Raw genomic sequence first — 19,949 nt, 5'->3', positions numbered from 1 at the left:
TTCAAACGATGGTATTTCCATCTCCATGTCTGGAGTGAGTGGGTGAGTTTGATTTTACGCCGCTTTTAGCAGTATTCCATCAATATCACGGCGGGTGACACCAGAAATGGGCTTCACACATTGTACCCATGAATCGAACCCGGGTTTTCGGCGTGACGAGCGAACGCTTTAACCACTAGGCTACCCGACCGCCCCTCTCCATGTCTGGAAGAATTGATGTCAGTTCTCTGTCAGTTGAGACAAGCCAGTTCGTATTTAAGTCACCAGGTGTTTTACTTCGCCGAGTCCACACGAGTTCAGTCAACTTTCTACAGGGTTAGACCAGTTACACTGATAAGTGCTAATAATGGCGTCGGTGTTGATATAGTCACTATCTAGTTTGGTTATTTTAACTTGTTCAGTATTTGGTACAGTTTTAATCCAGCAACCTAGAGCTCTCTTGACTACTTGGATACTTAGAAGTGCTCTTGCTCGTTCGCCATATACCACTGAAGTAGGTCTCTGTCATGGCTATCAAATCATAACATTAAATGCTTTCAAAATACAGTCAAGTGGAAGGTTAATATCTCGTGATTTTCTCAGAAGATCCTTTATGGGGCACTTTACGGCAAATATATTTTTTTTAAATTTTATGGAATGTTATGCCTAATATCTATAGTAGTGAACGATTTCCAGCTGAGTGTTACCGTGATGAGATTGTATTTTGTTTGTTTACGGCTTTCCTCTGCCAAAGATAATAATCTCAGATGTAGACATGTGGAAATATCGCTATGTCTGTTTAATGTATACCAAAACATTCGGCGTATCTCCTCTATAATCATTAGCCTCCCAATCCCCAGCGCTATCTACAAATGTCAATTCACACCTCATGTCGCCGGATCTTACGTATGTATATGTTGTTGGTTTGTTGTTTAACGCCGCACTCAGCAATAATCCAGCTGTATGACGGCGGTCTGTAAGTAATCTAGTCTGTCAATTGGACAGACCAGGACTGGGGTCCACTACTTTTCACATATGAATCGACGCTCAGTCATTATTTGGGATAGGATCAGTACAGGTGGGAGAACCGATCCCCACTGCGATCTGCTTGTGGCATGTCCCTGGTCTACCCGACCTGTACACAGTGATACGATTGGCTCTGCCTTACGGCATGTCGACATCCGATATCTCATTCTTTCTGTAGAATGTTAACGGAATGTTTTTGTTTGTTTCAGATGCGAGCATTGTTTCTTTATGAGTGTAATATTTTGGTTGCAAGACCTGTTTGATCTGTGGTGATTCCAGTTAAGAATAGGAGAATCAGTGCTTGTCGGAAAAGGCAACAAAATGGACCGGATTATTTGACTTCGATGTTGAATGTTACGTCTTTGATTGTTGCTCGTGTTATTAATCACTGGTCTGGCTGGTCCCTGTCGACAGTCCACTGCCACATAGCGGGACTATTGCCACGTTAAACAACAAACAAACATATTATTTCCTATGTCCTTTCCTCAAGTCTAGGCCCCGGGAATCTTTTACTTTTTTGTGAATACGGAAACATCTGTCACATGATCACCGCATTCAGGACACTTTCGTATCACGCCCTATCACGTGATATCTCCACACGCCCGGCTATGTACAGTTACTGGTTTCATCTGGTTCCTGGTAGTTCGCACAATACAAGCAGGTACTCCAGCAACAGGGGCGGTCGGGTAACCTCGTGGTTTAAGCGTTCGCTCGTCACACAGAAGACCCGGGTTCGATTCCCGGCATGGGTACAATGTGTGAAGCCAATTTCTGGTGTCCCCCGCCGTGATATTGCTGGAATATTGTTAAAAGCGGCGTAAAACCTCAGTCACTCACTTCAGCAACACAGTGAGTAAGACCGACCACTAATTCCCTGCGCTGTCCTTTCACATATTCCCTCTGTATCGGAATTAGCGTTTCCTAGAGTTCCCTGCTGTTAAATGTGAATCATACTACCGGGAGTTGACAATAACCTGTAGAGGAGTGTCTCTCTTCGTGTGGGTGGGCGATCTGATTACACGCTCGAGTGGTCGCTAGTGCGTGGCTGATTCTCTTCATGTGTCTGACCCGTGAAGATCTGGGGTAGAATAGGTCTTCATCAACCCACGCTTGCCGTGAAGATTCGGGGTAGAATAGATCTTCATCAACCCATGCTTGCCGTGAAGATCCGAGGTAGAATAGGTCTTCATCAACCCATGCTTGCCGTGAAGATGCGGGGTAGAATAGGTCTTCATCAACCCATGCTTGCCGTGAAGATCCGAGGTAGAATAGGTCTTCATCAACCCATGCTTGCCGTAAAGATCCGGGATAGAATAGGTCTTCATCAACCCACGCTTCCCGTTAAGATCCGGGGTAGAATAGGTCTTCATCAACCCATGCTTGCCGTGAAGATCCGGGATAGAATAGGTCTTCATCAACCCACGCTTGCCGTGAAGATTCGGGGTAGAATTGGTCTTCATCAACCCATGCTTGCCGTGAAGATCCGGAGTAGAATAGGTCTTCATCAACCCATGCTTGCCGTGAAGATGCGGGGTAGAATAGGTCTTCAGCAACCCATGCTTGCCGGAAAAGGCGACTATGCTTGTCGTAAGAGGCGACTAACGGGATCGGGTGGTCACGCTGACTTGGTTGATGCGTGTCATCGTATCCCAGTTGCGTGGATCGATGCTCATATCTATCACTGGAATTTCTGGACCAGACTCGATTATTTACAGACCGCCGTCATCTAGCTGGAATAATGCTGAGTGCGGCGTTAAACAACAAACAAACAAATCTTAATGTCACACTCAGATCATTCGTTTGACTAAGTATGTACGTAGGGGATAGTCGGAAATACCTTAAATTTCCTAAATTTTAAAAGATATCAGTTTCAAGTAATAGTTGTGTGATAATAATGAACGCATTGGGAATATATTACAAATAGTGAAGACGAGTGACAGAAGATGTTATGACCGCCAAGGATCTTGAAGGACAATCGGGGTAAGATGGGAAATGAGTCTCCCAATGGCGATTTGAGGGAGTCGGACCCACTCCCCTTGCAGCGCCTGGCCAAGGTCAGCCAACGTAGTATTCTCCACTCACTCCACCTATCCTTTCTACCTACTCACTCTACAAACTCTCTACCTATTCAGTCAGCCCACGCTCCCTACCCACCCGCTGTGCAGTTTCGGCCCCTGGGCACGGCAAAAATCCATGCACGTGGGTTTCACCAAAGTGGTAATCGTCTGAGACCTGCACCACTCCTGGCTTTCCTCCCGGAAACAAACTGTCTCCAACCCACTCACTCACTTCTCCATCGATGGCCATCTGTCTTCGTGCTATGTCTCCACCCAATCGTGGCTCGCCTTGGTGATTTGTTTGTCTACCGGAGACAGATATGACATGTGGTTTATATCCTGGTACAATCCGGGCTGTGCAGTCATCCAGGACGTGGGCAATCATGCTCCACTTGTGTCAGGAAGCGGCTCTCCCACAGTCAACGCCAGTCAACATGGGCCTCAGGACGGCACTAGACGTGGTCTTCTGTGGCTACTTCGTCTTCCAGATCCCCTCCACCGTGTTGTTCGACACACAGGCGCTGTTCCCGTCCTGGGTCTACCCGCAGTGGGTGAGTACTGAAAGAGGGGGCTGTGGAGGGGGCGGGGAATGGACTGTGCGTGTATGTAGGATTAGGTGGCTGTACTGTGTCTGCACGTGGGAGCGAGTGGCTGTACCTGTGTGTGCATGTCAGGGCGGGGAGCTGTAATGTGTGTGTGTGTGTGTGTGTGTGTGTGTGTGTGTGTGTGTGTGTGTGTACTGTGTGTGTGTGTGTGTGTGTGTGTGTGTGTGTGTGTGTGTGTGTGTGTGTGTGTGTGTGTGTGTGTACTGTGTGTGCATGTCAGGGCGGGGAGCTGTAATGTGTGTGTATGTGTGTGTGTGTACTGTGTGTGCATGTCAGGGCGGGGAGCTGTAATGTGTGTGTATGTGTGTGTGTGTACTGTGTATGCATGTCAGGGCGGGGAGCTTTAATGTGTGTGTATGTGTGTGTGTGTACTGTGTATGCATGTCAGGGCGGGGAGCTGTAATGTGTGTGTATGTGTGTGTGTATACTGTGTGTGCATGTCAGGGCGGGGAGCTGTAATGTGTGTGTATGTGTGTGTGTGTGTACTGTGTATGCATGTCAGGGCGGGGAGCTGTAATGTGTGTGTATGTGTGTGTGTGTGTACTGTGTATGCATGTCAGGGCGGGGAGCTGTAATGTGTGTGTATGTGTGTGTGTGTGTGTGTACTGTGTATGCATGTCAGGGCGGGGAGCTGTAATGTGTGTGTGTACTGTGTGTGCATGTCAGGGCGGGGAGCTGTAATGTGTGTGTATGTGTGTGTGTACTGTGTATGCATGTCAGGGCGGGGAGCTGTAATGTGTGTGTATGTGTGTGTGTGTACTGTGTGTGCATGTCAGGGCGGGGAGCTGTAATGTGTGTGTATGTGTGTGTGTGTACTGTGTATGCATGTCAGGGCGGGGAGCTGTAATGTGTGTGTATGTGTGTGTGTGTGTGTACTGTGTATGCATGTCAGGGCGGGGAGCTGTAATGTGTGTGTATGTGTGTGTGTACTGTGTATGCATGTCAGGGCGGGGAGCTGTAATGTGTGTGTATGTGTGTGTGTGTACTGTGTATGCATGTCAGGGCGGGGAGCTGTAATGTGTGTGTATGTGTGTGTGTGTACTGTGTATGCATGTCAGGGCGGGGAGCTGTAATGTGTGTGTATGTGTGTGTGTACTGTGTATGCATGTCAGGGCGGGGAGCTGTAATGTGTGTGTATGTGTGTGTGTACTGTGTATGCATGTCAGGGCGGGGAGCTGTAATGTGTGTGTATGTGTGTGTGTACTGTGTGTGCACGTCAGGGCGGGGAGCTGTAATGTGTGTGTATGTGTGTGTGTACTGTGTATGCATGTCAGGGCGGGGAGCTGTAATGTGTGTGTATGTGTGTGTGTACTGTGTATGCATGTCAGGGCGGGGAGCTGTAATGTGTGTGTATGTGTGTGTGTACTGTGTATGCATGTCAGGGCGGGGAGCTGTAATGTGTGTGTATGTGTGTGTGTGTGTGTGTACTGTGTATGCATGTCAGGGCGGGGAGCTGTAATGTGTGTGTATGTGTGTGTGTACTGTGTATGCATGTCAGGGCGGGGAGCTGTAATGTGTGTGTATGTGTGTGTGTACTGTGTATGCATGTCAGGGCGGGGAGCTGTAATGTGTGTGTATGTGTGTGTGTGTACTGTGTATGCATGTCAGGGCGGGGAGCTGTAATGTGTGTGTATGTGTGTGTGTACTGTGTGTGTGTACTGTGTGTGTGTGTGTGTGTGTGTACTGTGTATGCATGTCAGGGCGGGGAGCTGTAATGTGTGTGTATGTGTGTGTGTACTGTGTATGCATGTCAGGGCGGGGAGCTGTAATGTGTGTGTATGTGTGTGTGTGTACTGTGTGTGCATGTCAGGGCGGGGAGCTGTAATGTGTGTGTATGTGTGTGTGTACTGTGTATGCATGTCAGGGCGGGGAGCTGTAATGTGTGTGTATGTGTGTGTGTGTACTGTGTATGCATGTCAGGGCGGGGAGCTGTAATGTGTGTGTATGTGTGTGTGTACTGTGTGTGTGTACTGTGTGTGTGTATGTGTGTGTGTACTGTGTATGCATGTCAGGGCGGGGAGCTGTAATGTGTGTGTATGTGTGTGTGTGTACTGTGTGTGCATGTCAGGGCGGGGAGCTGTAATGTGTGTGTATGTGTGTGTGTACTGTGTATGCATGTCAGGGCGGGGAGCTGTAATGTGTGTGTATGTGTGTGTGTGTACTGTGTATGCATGTCAGGGCGGGGAGCTGTAATGTGTGTGTATGTGTGTGTGTACTGTGTGTGTGTGTGTGTGTGTGTGTGTGTGTGTGTGTGTGTGTACTGTGTGTGCATGTCAGGGCGGGGAGCTGTAATGTGTGTGTATGTGTGTGTGTGTACTGTGTGTGCATGTCAGGGCGGGGAGCTGTAATGTGTGTGTATGTGTGTGTGTACTGTGTATGCATGTCAGGGCGGGGAGCTGTAATGTGTGTGTATGTGTGTGTGTGTACTGTGTATGCATGTCAGGGCGGGGAGCTGTAATGTGTGTGTATGTGTGTGTGTACTGTGTATGCATGTCAGGGCGGGGAGCTGTAATGTGTGTGTATGTGTGTGTGTACTGTGTATGCATGTCAGGGCGGGGAGCTGTAATGTGTGTGTATGTGTGTGTGTGTGTGTACTGTGTATGCATGTCAGGGCGGGGAGCTGTAATGTGTGTGTATGTGTGTGTGTACTGTGTGTGTGTACTGTGTGTGTGTATGTGTGTGTGTGTACTGTGTATGCATGTCAGGGCGGGGAGCTGTAATGTGTGTGTATGTGTGTGTGTGTGTGTACTGTGTGTGCATGTCAGGGCGGGGAGCTGTAATGTGTGTGTATGTGTGTGTGTACTGTGTATGCATGTCAGGGCGGGGAGCTGTAATGTGTGTGTATGTGTGTGTGTGTGTGTACTGTGTATGCATGTCAGGGCGGGGAGCTGTAATGTGTGTGTATGTGTGTGTGTACTGTGTATGCATGTCAGGGCGGGGAGCTGTAATGTGTGTGTATGTGTGTGTGTACTGTGTATGCATGTCAGGGCGGGGAGCTGTAATGTGTGTGTATGTGTGTGTGTACTGTGTATGCATGTCAGGGCGGGGAGCTGTAATGTGTGTGTATGTGTGTGTGTGTACTGTGTATGCATGTCAGGGCGGGGAGCTGTAATGTGTGTGTATGTGTGTGTGTACTGTGTATGCATGTCAGGGCGGGGAGCTGTAATGTGTGTGTATGTGTGTGTGTGTACTGTGTATGCATGTCAGGGCGGGGAGCTGTAATGTGTGTGTATGTGTGTGTGTGTGTGTACTGTGTATGCATGTCAGGGCGGGGAGCTGTAATGTGTGTGTATGTGTGTGTGTGTACTGTGTGTGCACGTCAGGGCGGGGAGCTGTAATGTGTGTGTATGTGTGTGTGTACTGTGTATGCATGTCAGGGCGGGGAGCTGTAATGTGTGTGTATGTGTGTGTGTGTACTGTGTATGCATGTCAGGATTGGGGGGGTGTACTGTGTGTGTGTGTGTGGGGGGGGGGGGGGTCTGTACTGTGTGGGCATGTTGGGGTGCAGGGGGGCTGTACTCTGTGTGTGTGTGTGGGGGGGGGGGGGGGGGGTGGCTGTACTGTGTGTGTACAGGGGGGCTGTACTTTGTGTTTATGTGGGGACTGTGCTGTGTATGTGGGGGTGCATGGGGGGCTGTACTGTGTGTGTATGTGTGTGTGTGTGTCGGGGAGGGAGGGGGGGGCTGTACTGTGTGTGTATGGGGGGGCTTACGGGATGCAGCATAGGGGACTGTTAGTGTGTTGTGTGTGGGGGGCTGTATGTGTGTGTGTGTGTGTGTGTGTGTGTGTGTGTCAGTGTGTAGAGGGGGGATTGGGGGGCTGCACTGTATCCATTTTATAATTTCACTCACTGTCCCTATCACTGATACATGTAAGGGTCCTTCTGTCAGGTTATAACTACTCCAGCTTTAGAGTCGCTCTTAGGTCCAGAGACATGAACTTGTAGCAGGGATCCACTTTTACTGTTAGATGTTGAATTTATAAAGTGAAAGTAATTATACATGTCATTGTAAATAAAACGTGTTTGTACGTTTGCATGTGTAAGTGTGTGTCTGCGAGAGCGTGCGTGTGTGCGTGCGTGTGAGTGCGCGTGGGTGTATCTGTGTGTAAGGTGTGTGTCTCTGCTTGCATGGATGTGTGTGCGTGCGTGCGTTTGTGCTTACGTATTTGCTTGCGTTTGTGCATGTGTGATGTGTGTATGTGCATTTAGATTTAGTTCCAAAATGTTTTCTCTAATGCTGTCACGACTACGGTTGAGGACGTTATCAAACCGGAAGTAGATCCATCTGCCCGGAAGTTCATATTCCTTTGTCATTAAGTAAACAATCCTGACCATGTTCTCCCAAACCGGAAGTGACGTCACAGTACATAAGGTTTTCATAAAGTCGGCTGAGGTGGTTGTTGTTTGGTGACATTAAAGACATGGATGTGAGATATTTACTGCCGGGTCTGCTTGTGATAGTGGACGTACTTCCTGGTTTCTAAAACCTCTTTCCTGAGAAGTGTCCTGATACTGTAAATGAATGCCGGTCACTATTATGAAGTCTAGTTTTGGCATCAAAATTTAAAGTTTAATTGTTGGGAAACTACAGGAAAAAAGAAACTGTGCTTCATATTAGGTGAGGTGAGGTGAAATGGGGTTTAACGTCGCGTCCAGATGCTGTCTACGCCAAGCTAGGTGCCTGACGGTGACGTGGTTCTGCCTCTTATAGGTTTTAACCCATGAATTGTCTGAGCTGGTAATGTCGCAGTTTGATATAGATTCCGTAGATGCACCAACCGAATATGGTTGTCATGTTTACGTGACGTCACACGTGGACGGTCGTGAGTGTTGCCCTGCTGCAGATAGCGCCTGCAAAAAGATAATGTTGTGCTTCGATGACATTCAAATGTCTGGCAACTTCGATTTTGCGCCATTCCTGTTTGCAGTATATCTGCGGCGCGTAGACGTTGATGTTCAGCAAGCCCCGGCTTTGCGTCAACGTTACTACGGCACCTGATAGCTGAGCAATCATCGCGTGCAGTTCATATTAAAAACAGACGTGTATTAGTATCATGCTTCCAACAAACAAGCAAACATTCAACCTTAAAGTCGAGAATATCTTATGGAAGATGGATCATTTAATCTCAGAATACATTTACTTTCATTGAACTTTATATAAAGCACAGTTACATTTTTCGGTCAGTATATACATTGCAGCAGTGTTAAACAATAGCACCACAACTTGTTGCAGGTTAACGTATTTAAATACCGATATTGACTGCAACTAAAATTAAGTTCCTTCTCAATTAAGTTTCGTAGTCTCTCGAGGGTCCACGAGGCTATATTGTACTCTTTCGGGGATAAAGGAGGCTATGTTGTACTCTCTCGAGGATCCAGGAGGCTATGTTGTACTCTCTCGAGGGTCCAGGAGGCTATGTTGTACTCTCTCGAGGGTCCAGGAGGCTATGTTGTACTCTCTCGGGGATTCAGGAGGCTATGTTGTACTCTCTCGGGGATCCAGGAGGCTATGTTGTACTCTCTCGGGGATCCAAGGGGCTATGTTGTACTCTCTCAGGGATCCAAGAGGCTATGTTGTACTCTCTCGGGGATTCAGGAGGCTATGTTGTACTCTCTCGGGGATCCAGGAGGCTATGTTGTACTCTCTCAGGGATCCAAGAGGCTATGTTGTACTCCCTCAGGGATCCAGGAGGCTATGTTGTACTCTCTCGGGGATCCAGGAGACTATGTTGTACTCTCTCGGGGATCCAGGAGTCTATGTTGTACTCTCTCGGGGATCCAGGAGGCTATGTTGTACCCTTTAAGGGATCCAGGAGGCTATGTTGTACTCTCTCGGGGATCCAAGGGGCTATGTTGTACTCTCTCGGGGATCCAGGAGGCTATGTTGTACTCTCTCAGGGATCCAGGAGGCTATGTTGTACTCTCTCAGGGATCCAGGAGGCTATGTTGTACTCTCTCAGAGATCCAGGAGGCTATGTTGTACTCTCTCGGGGATCCAAGAGGCTATGTTGTACTCTCTCAGAGATCCAGGAGGCTATGTTGTACTCTCTCGGGGATCCAAGAGGCTATGTTGTACTCTCTCGGGGATCCAGGAGGCTATGTTGTACTTTCCCGGGAATTCAGGAGGCTAGGTTGTACTCTCTCGAGGGTCCAGAGGCTATTTTGTACTTCGCGAAGGTCCGTTTGTTTAAATGCAGCCTGTAAGCATGGGAAGTATTGTACGTAAACATGCAACTACGACGCATCGCCACGCTGCATCATCACGTCACCTCTCGACGACGCATCATCTCGTCACCTCTCGACGACGCATCATCTCGTCACCTCTCCACGCTGCATCAACTCGTCACCTCTCGACGACGCATCATCTCGTCACCTCTCCACGCTGCATCAACTCGTCACCTCTCCACGACGCATCCTCTCATCACCTCTCCACGACGCATCACCTCGTCACCTCTCTACACCGCATCATCTCGTCACCTCTCTACACCGCATCATCTCATCACCTCTCCACGACGCATCATAACGTCACCTCTCCACGACGCAACATCACGTCACCTCTCCACGACGCATCATCTCGTCACCTCTCCACGACGCATCACCATGTCACCTCTACACGACGCATCACCATGTCACCTCTCCACGACGCATCACCATGTCACCTCTACACGACGCATCACCATGTCACCTCTACACGACGCATCATCACGTCACCTCTCCACGGCGCATCATCACGTCACCTCTCGACGACGCAACATCACGTCACCTCTCCACGACGCATCCTCTCATCACCTCTCCACGACGCATCACCTCGTCACCTCTCTACAACCGCATAATCTCGTCACCTCTCTACGACGCATCATCTCATCACCTCTCCACGACGCATCACCTCGTCACCTCTCTACACCGCATCATCTCGTCACCTCTCTACACCGCATCATCTCATCACCTCTCCACGACGCATCATAACGTCACCTCTCCACGACGCAACATCACGTCACCTCTCCACGACGCATCATCTCGTCACCTCTCCACGACGCATCACCATGTCACCTCTACACGACGCATCACCATGTCACCTCTCCACGAAGCATCATCTCGTCACCTCTCCACGACGCATCATCTCGTCACCTCTCCACGACGCATCATCTCGTCACCTCTCCACGACGCATCATCACGTCACCTCTCGACGACGCAACATCACGTCACCTCTCCACGACGCATCCTCTCATCACCTCTCCACGACGCATCACCTCGTCACCTCTCTACACCGCATAATCTCGTCACCTCTCTACGACGCATCATCTCATCACCTCTCCACGACGCATCACCATGTCACCTCTCCACGACGCATCACCATGTCACCTCTACACGACGCATCATCACGTCACCTCTCCACGGCGCATCATCACGTCACCTCTCGACGACGCAACATCACGTCACCTCTCCACGACGCATCATCTCGTCACCTCTCCACGACGCATCATCTCGTCACCTCTCCACGACGCATCATCACGTCACCTCTCCACGACGCATCATCTCGTCACCTCTCCACGACGCATCATCACGTGACCTCTCCACGACGCATCATCTCGTCACCTCTCCACGACGCATCATCACGTCACCTCTCCACGACGCATCATCTCGTCACCTCTCCACGAAGCATCATCTCGTCACCTCTCCACGACGCATCATCTCGTCACCTCTCCACGACGCATCATCTCGTCACCTCTCCACGACGCATCATCACGTCACCTCTCGACGACGCCTCGTCATATGGCATCACTATGTCACCTGACAACATGGTGTCAGTCGCCCGGTCTCACAGCTTACATGACCTCTGTTCTCGGGGTCAGGCCTACTTCTGTCCACAAGGAGCTGCCGACTGTGGCCGGACGTGGTCTATCAGACTCTGTCCTTGCGGAAGCGTAATTCACTCCAATTAGCACACTATAGTACTAACATAGAGCTATGAGCATCGAACACGCCGTGCCTCATATTTGACAGTATGCAAACAAATGTGGCTCTTGTTTACCTCGGAAATGTCGCCCCAAACATGTTTGATGGAAAAACTTTGTTTTAGTCGAGTTGAAATGGGGTGATTGATTGCGTTCATGACCACTCGGGACGGGGGCGTCCGCTACAGGCGTCAGAATGCCTTTCAGTGGTTCGAATCCCATAACATGTTAACTGCTTGTCGGTTTGACCAAAGTATTTAAGGTCGGCTGACTGCCGTTATATCACATCCCCGACAGAAATAATATTTAACGTACTCATTATCATCAGAGTAAGCCCCCCCCCCCCCCCCCCCCCCCCCACACACACACACACACACATTCAAAATACTACAAACACACATACACACACAATGAAATGAGGGTATGTTTTTATCTCATGTGTTGTTTATCAATCTTTCCTTATTTTCAGTTGAAAAATATGCGGCTTTCCTACCTTAAAGATTTCCGTGATCCCTACATGGCGGACCCGAGTTCTTTCCCTTGGTTCATGGCCACGTGTGCGGTTGAGTTCTCCCTAGAAATACCTTTCTTCTTCGTTGCAGCATATGCGTATTTCTATGGTAAGTCTCGATATTAATGTCATGATGTAACACCCCTCGCCTTCCCTTCACTTGTCAGTTAACGGGCAGCACTTGATTAGTTGTGAAGTACGAACTGATTGTTAGTCATACAACGTAGCATCCACATTCCTGATTCCCAGGTTCGGTTTATCCTTAAACCACGTGATAGAGAACAGACAAGGACACAGGCTGTAATGTAAAGGTTTATATGATGTAGCTCACCCGCATTCGCTCACTCACTCACTCACTCACTCATTCACTCATTCACACAGGTGCGTGGCGTTGCCCCTGGATACGGCTACCGTCGTTGATGTACAGCGTCCACACTGCAACGTCTGTCCTCGCCATCATCTTCACCACGTGGCTGCACGACTTTACCTTGTACAAGGTGGCTGGGCCACGTGACGTCACGGAGAGGATGCGGCTGATCTGCGTGTACGGTTTCTTCTTCTTGGTGTGCGTCCTCAACATTCTCGACACGTGCTTCAGCTCAGCGTACAACAGAGACAAGGAGAAGACCAACTGAGGCAGTGGCTGTAAACACCAGCATCAGTTGGAGGTAGTCATCGAGTGGTCAGTTCAAGCGCTGTTTCCTGTGGCTCTGTTGGGTGTCGCTTGATGACTTCCTCTAAAGATGGGGAAGAAGATAATGGCTTCTCTCTGCTGCTGAGCCGCCTCCGTGGTCTGCTTGTAGAGCGTCTGCCCGGAGAGCGGAAGGTCGGCGGTTCGATCCCCGGCCGCGTCATACCAAAAGACGTTAAAAAAAGTGGTACTTATTGTAAACCTGCCTGGCACTCGGCATTAAGGGTCTAAAACAAGGACTATCACCTCGGAGTCAGTATCCTGTGTCCGAGTGGGGTATACATGTTATACTGCGGCATGATATCTCAGTGGGCTAGCACAATAAAATCGGCATTTGTCCATACAGACACGTGCATGCACGTCGCAATATAAGTGCAACAATCTTGAACGCGACGTTGAACCCCACCTCACCTCACCTCACCTCACCTCACCTCACCTCACCTCACCTCTGTGCTGTGATGAGATGGACGTGGTCTTACCTCTATCACGAAGTGTCAGCTTAATGTATAGCGTGAGATATCATGGAAAGCCTGATGTGATGCAGCTCTTGGACGTTTATCAAATTGGTGAAACCCACGAAACCGTGCGGGTGCGGATTTAGAAACATAGACCTGGCGAGTCGGGGACTCTGAAACCACGAGGAGGGCGCCAAGATCTGCGGCGTCCTGGACGCTTTGGCGTCCCCTCCACTACCGATACTCCAGAAGACGCGTTACAATAAGTAGAATATGCTGTCTGTTTATGTAAGTACATAAAAAAGGTTTTTCAAAAGCGTTTTTATCCTTAAATCCTCGTATGTTTATTGTTACGGTGTATGTTGAAAAAACCTACAAGGTATATGGCTTCACGTGAGTACATGCACGTGTGTTGTGATAGACATGTATACCTGTATACCTAGCTGTGAAATGAAGTCATAGACAAACTTAGTTTCACACTGAGACGGTCAGTTTCTGTGCGATCGATTGCTGAGGCCAGGGAACGTACAATCAGCTGTTGTGTACATGGCGACAACGAAGAGTTCCTGCAGGACATAGGTTCACTCACTCACTCCTTAAGACTCACTCACTCACTCCTTAAAGAGTATTAGATGTCGGGGCCTTGCTGTCTGGGTCCTGCATACTGTGAACTGGAGCCTTGTCTTTGATACTAAGGGACTCGGCTTTCTTCTCATCCGGACCAGACTGGTTGGTTGGTATGGTGTTTAACACACTCAGCAATGTTCCAGCCATATGACGGCGGTCTGTAAATAATCGAGTCTGGACCAGACAATCCAGTGATTGATATCATGAGCATCGATCCACGCAATTGGGATGACATGTATCAACCAAGTCAGCGAGTTTGATCACCCAATCTGTCATATTCGTCTTTTACAGCAAGAATACGTTGTTGTGACGGACAAACGTTTTAAGCACTCGCCTGCACCACCGTCCGTGTCGATAGGGGGTACCTGTGTCTGCCGCGCAAGTGTAGAGGGTCACTGTATCTACACGACGTGCTGGGGAACTGGGCGCTGCCTAGAAAGCTTCAATTCCGTGGTAGGTCAAGCTGGCTACCCCAGTATATATCTTTCCTGAATAAAGATCAGTTTCTCGTTGTCTCATTGCCCGAATCCCACTATATAGGTTAAGTTCCTTGAACAAATTATATCCCTTTTCTATCGAGATGATTCCTCTTCCTCCTCAGCAACAAGGATGCTGTGAATCAGCCAACTGTTCGGCGTCATCAGCACTCCAGTCACCCCCAACCCCCCACGATCTTCTCTCTATCCCTCCACGATCTAGTTCCTGTATCCTGAGCGTGTTGTCACGTGATAAAGACAATGGGGATCGAAACGTGTATTCAACCCACAACGCGGTTAGGGACCCGGATGCTGGATATATGTATTTGGTATTGGACTCGAAAAATAACGTACCGGTAGTTTGGGGTACTTTTGTTAAGTCTGTGCCCGGATAGTACTGGTAAAACGCAAAACTACACGACCGGAACTTATGTTTCCCAGTTCGACACTGTACCAACTTTAACGTGCTTGGCAGCTTTCACGTACACCTTGCGTGTTCATTTCTTTATGGTATGGTAGTCCTTGTTGTTCTTGGCCTTGGCTCGAAAGACGAGGTCACAGAGAAATGAGGAGAAATCCCTGACAAGCACAGCCAGCATGGAGAAGGATAAGTCGTCCACCTTTTCCCAATGGTTACTTTCTCCCCGACTCGCGACTGTTCTCCCTGGGTACCGGCTGACTGCTGGCTGTGTAAGAGGCACTTACCCATGTCTCATCTTGCAAAACAGGCTCATATTCTTCTTCACGTTTCTGCTTGATGGTTCTGAGACAATGATTTCGGAGACGAGGGATGTCAGATCGTCCACATAACACAGTCCTAATTTCCCCACTTATCATGTTGTATCTGTTTATAAACATATGCAACGTTGCCATAGCGTGTACTTTGTAACAATTAAATCATGTTCAGTTTTAAGGTATTTCTTCAAGTCGTAGTGACATGTACTAACTTTCTAAAGTTTAACAATTGCACGTCTGACTTGATTTTTCTGAAAACTGTCTAATTTATCCACTCTACATGGTTTTAAAATGTTGCCCACCTACTTCGCCTGATTGCCGGAATCCCGTCGGAGAACATTTTGCTGCTTGTTAGAAGACATACCCAGAGCTTTAGAAGCTCGTTTCAAGTGTTTATTAATGGTATAAAATGGTTTTCTTCTTTCTGCTTCACAATGATAGAAAGCATACACCTTAAAAATCAACTGTTTCACATCAGCTGACGTCAATCGACGTATATACTCGGACCCCGTTGTACCGCGGCATTTATCGTATCGCGGCATGTTATTTCCGTTAGCGGTTGTATATTTATGCAAATCAGTAACCAGGAAGTGCGCGCCTCGTAAAGAATTTCAATTTCCTCGGACTATTCCGTCTACTTTGATCATTTATTAATACGTTGATACTAGTTATGGCATCTTTTTAATATTGCTTTACCCCTATCTATCAATGGTCAATGATATAACCCGCAATTTTCCAAGTAAACTTTCTCCTACGACCTGAACTAAATCGTCTGCATATTCATGATGAAAAATTAGGTCACGGAAGTGACGTAGTTCGACATATTTCCCGCTAGGTGGCCAAATATTTTAGGAGACTTTTAGGGCCACCATACCAGACTTAGCAATACTTTCGTCACTAGTAGCCAAAATGATAAATACATACTGTTGTCATTAAAGGAGTGCTTTTTATATGTTTATTGTTAACCATCAACACTTTTTTCACTTTTTTGACAAATCATTGTCATCCAATTTCTTAAATAAAAATCTAAAAAATCATTTCGGATATTTTGTTGTTGATATTTGTTTTTAAATTCTTACTTTTCGGTAAATGCATTGAATACCTATTAATTATTACACATACAGAATTGTACTCGTGCTGTTTTTGCACTTGTCTGGATAATTCCCCGAAGTCAAATATTACCCATAATGCACTGGGGTTATGAGGCAGGAGTGTTTTCGGATGGCAAGTATCTTGTATTGTGAGTAAGCATTAGATTACTGGAATATTGCTGAGTGCGGCGTTAAACAACAAACATACAAACAAAACACAACCTACATTGACGGAAGCATCAAAATGACACGTTATGTCGGGGGAAAGAAGGATGTTATGAACACAAAGAGGCATTGAAAGAAATGTCGAGTTGTAGAGCGAGAGATGCTGCCTTGGTGCGGATTAACCCGGACATGCTACCATCACCAGATCTCATCTCACGCGCAGAGAGCTCAGTGATGGGCGGAAGCGATGTGCACGCTATCCTTCCACAAACACATGTTCATACTGATTGCTAATATTAAAGGACCCGTGGAATTCCGGCAGAGAATAGGTCTTCATCAACCCATGCTTGCCGTAAGAGGCGACTAACGGGATCGGGTGGTCAGACTTGCTGACTTTTGATTCATGTCATCGTATCTCAATTGTGTGGATCGATGCTCATGATGTCAATCACTCGATTGTCTGGTGCAGACTTGATTATTTATAGACCGCCGTCATATATGTAGATGCATGAGACGTGTATCAGGCCTCTACGAGACGTGTATCAGGCCTCCACGAGGCGTGTATCAGGCCTCCATGAGACGCGTATCAGACCTGCATAAGACGTGTATCAAGCCTCCATAAGACGTGTATCAGGCCTCCACGAGACGTGTATCAGGCCTCCATGAGACGTGTATCAGACCTGCATAAGACGTGTATCAGGCCTCCATAAGACGTGTATCAGGCCTCCATGAGGCTTGTATCAGACCTGCATCAGACGTGTATCAGGCCTCCATGAGACGTGTATCAGGCCTCCATAAGACGTGTATCAGGCCTCCATGAGACGTGTATCAGGCCTCCATGAGACATGTATCAGGCCTGCACGAGACGTGTATCAGACCTGCATGAGACGTGTATCAGACCTGCATGAGACGTGTATCAGACCTGCATGAGACGTGTATCAGACCTGCATGAGACGTGTATCAGGCCTTCATGAGGCGTGTATCAGGCCTCCATGAGACCTGTATCAGACGTGCATGAGACGTGTATCACACCTGTATGAGACGTGTATCAGACCTGCATGAGACATGTATCAGACCTCCATGAGACGTGTATCAGGCCTCCATGTGACCTGTTCAGACCTACATGAGACGTGTATCGGGATTCCACATGACGTGTATCAGACCTCCATGAGGCCTGTTTCAGACCTGAATTAGACCTGTATCACACGTGCATGAGACGTGTATCAGACCTGCATGAGACATGTATCAGGCCTCCATGAGACGTGCATCAGGCCTCCATGAGACGTGTATCACACCTGCATGAGACGTGTATCAGACCTGCACAAGACATGTATCAGACCTCCACGAGACGTGCATCAGACCTCCACGAGGCGTGTACCAGACCTGCATGAGACGTGTATCAGACCTGCACAAGATGTGTATCAGACCTGCAGGAGACGTGTATCAGACCTCCAAGAGACGTATATCAGGCCTCCACCAGACGAGTATCAGACCTCCCCGAGACGTGTATCAGGCCTCAATGAGACGTGTATCAGACCTCCACTTATTGTGTATCAGACCTATAAGAGACGTGTATCAGGCCTGCGTGATACGTGTATCACGCCTCCACGAGACGTGTATCAGATCTCCGCGAGAGGTGTATCAGACCTGCATGAGACGTATATCAGACCTCCACGAATTGTGTATCAGGCCTGTATGAGACATGTATGAGACCTGCACAAGACGTGTATCAGACCTGCACAAGACATGTATCAGACCTGCATGAGACGTGTATGCGGCCTGCACAAGACGTGTATCAGACCTGCACAAGACGTGTATCAGACCTGCACAAGAAGTGTATCAGACCTGCACAAGACGTGTATCAGACCTGCATGAGATGTGTATCAGACCTACATGAGACGTGTATCAGGCCTCCATGAGACGTGTATCAGACCTACATGAGACGTGTATCAGACATGCATGAGACGTGTATCAGGCCTCCATCAAACATGTATCAGACCTGTATGAGACAAGTATCAGACCTCCACGAATTGTGTATCAGGCCTCCATGAGAGTATCAGACCTGAACCAAACGTGAATCAGACCTGCATGAGACCTGTATCCCACCTGCGTGAGGCCTGAATGAGACGTGTATCAGGCCTGCATTAGACGTGTATCAAACTTGCATGAGACATGTATCAGACCTGCATGAGACGTGTATCAGGCCTCCATGAGACGTGTATCAGACCTCCATGAGACGTGTATCAGACCTGCATGAGACGTGTATCACACCTGCATGAGACGCGTATCAGACCTGCAAGAAACATGTATCAGGCCTTCATGAGGCGTGTATCAGGCCTCCATGAGACCTGTATCAGACGTGCATGAGACGTGTATCACACCTGTATGAGACGTTTATCAGACCTGCATAAGACGTGTATCAGACCTGCATGAGACCTGTATTAGACCTGCACAAGACGTGTATCAGACCTGCATGAGACGTGTATTAGACCTGCATGAGACGTATATCAGGCCTGCATGAGGCGTGTATCAGGCCTCCATGAGACATGTATCAGACCTGCATGAGATATGTATCGGGCCTCCACGAGACGTGTATCAGACCTGCATAAGACGAGTATCAGGCCTGCACGAGATGTGTATCAGACCTGCATGAGACATGTATCAGACCTGCATGAGACGTGTATCAGACCTGCATGAGACGTGTATCAGACCTGCAAGAAACATGTATCAGGCCTTCATGAGGCGTGTATCAGGCCTCCATGAGACGTGTATCACACCTGTATGAGACGTGTATCAGACCTGCATGAGACATGTATCAGACCTCCATGAGACGTGTATCAGGCCTCCATGAGACCTATTCAGACCTACATGAGACGTGTATCGGGATTCCACATGACGTGTATCAGACCTCCATGAGGCCTGTTTCAGACCTGAATTAGACCTGTATCACACGTGCATGAGACGTGTATCAGACCTGCATGAGACATGTATCAGATCTGCATGAGACGTGTATCGGGATTCCACATGACGTATATCAGACCTCCATGAGGCCTGTTTCAGACCTGAAGTAGACCTGTATCAGACCTCCATGAGACCTGTTTCAGACCTGCATGAGACCTGTATCAGACCCTCATGAGACATGTATCAGACCTGCATGAGACGTGTATCAGACCTGCATGGGACCTGTTTCAGACCTGCATTAGACCTGTATCAGACCTGCATGAGACATCTATCAGATCTGCATGAGACCTGTATCAGACCTGCATGAGACATGTATCAGACCTGCATGAGACCTGTTTCAGACCTGCATGAGACCTGCATGAGACCTGTATCAGACCTGCATGAGACATGTATCAGACCTGCATGGGACCTGTATCAGACCTGCATGAGACCTGTATCAGACCTGCATGAGACGTGTATCAGACCTGTTTCAGACCTGCATGAGACATGTATCAGACCTGCATGAGACCTGCATGAGACATGTATCAGACCTGCATCGGATCTGTATCAGACCTGCATGAGACATGTATCAGACCTGAATGAGACCTGTATCAGACCTGCATGAGACCTGCATG

At 48.3% G+C, this 19,949-nt stretch overlaps 1 protein-coding gene across 3 annotated transcripts; it reads left to right on the top strand.

The window, feature by feature from the left end:
* Positions 1-1,604: 1,604 nt before the first annotated feature.
* LOC139456075 (sigma intracellular receptor 2-like) lies at positions 1,605-16,083 on the top strand. 3 transcript variants are annotated; one of them, XR_011652508.1, is made up of 4 exons: positions 1,605-3,613; positions 12,093-12,243; positions 12,516-13,568; positions 14,199-16,083. XR_011652508.1 is itself a non-coding variant. In XM_071237583.1 (3 exons), the coding sequence occupies exons 1-3, from the start codon at positions 3,383-3,385 to the stop codon at positions 12,767-12,769; spliced, it is 636 nt and encodes a 211-aa protein (XP_071093684.1). In that variant the 5' UTR covers positions 1,605-3,382; the 3' UTR covers positions 12,770-16,083. The 3 variants fall into 3 exon arrangements, 1 of the variants encoding a protein (XP_071093684.1); XR_011652509.1 differs by having other exon boundaries at positions 12,516-14,360; positions 14,509-16,083; XM_071237583.1 differs by having other exon boundaries at positions 12,516-16,083.
* Positions 16,084-19,949: the final 3,866 nt, after the last annotated feature.

This window comes from Haliotis cracherodii, unplaced genomic scaffold, assembly GCF_022045235.1.
Source record: "Haliotis cracherodii isolate W230 unplaced genomic scaffold, xgHalCrac1.p SCAF_11, whole genome shotgun sequence".
Classification (NCBI taxonomy): domain Eukaryota; kingdom Metazoa; phylum Mollusca; class Gastropoda; order Lepetellida; family Haliotidae; genus Haliotis; species Haliotis cracherodii.
Note: the sequence above shows the minus strand (reverse complement) of the source record. Positions and strands in the feature narration are given on the sequence as shown.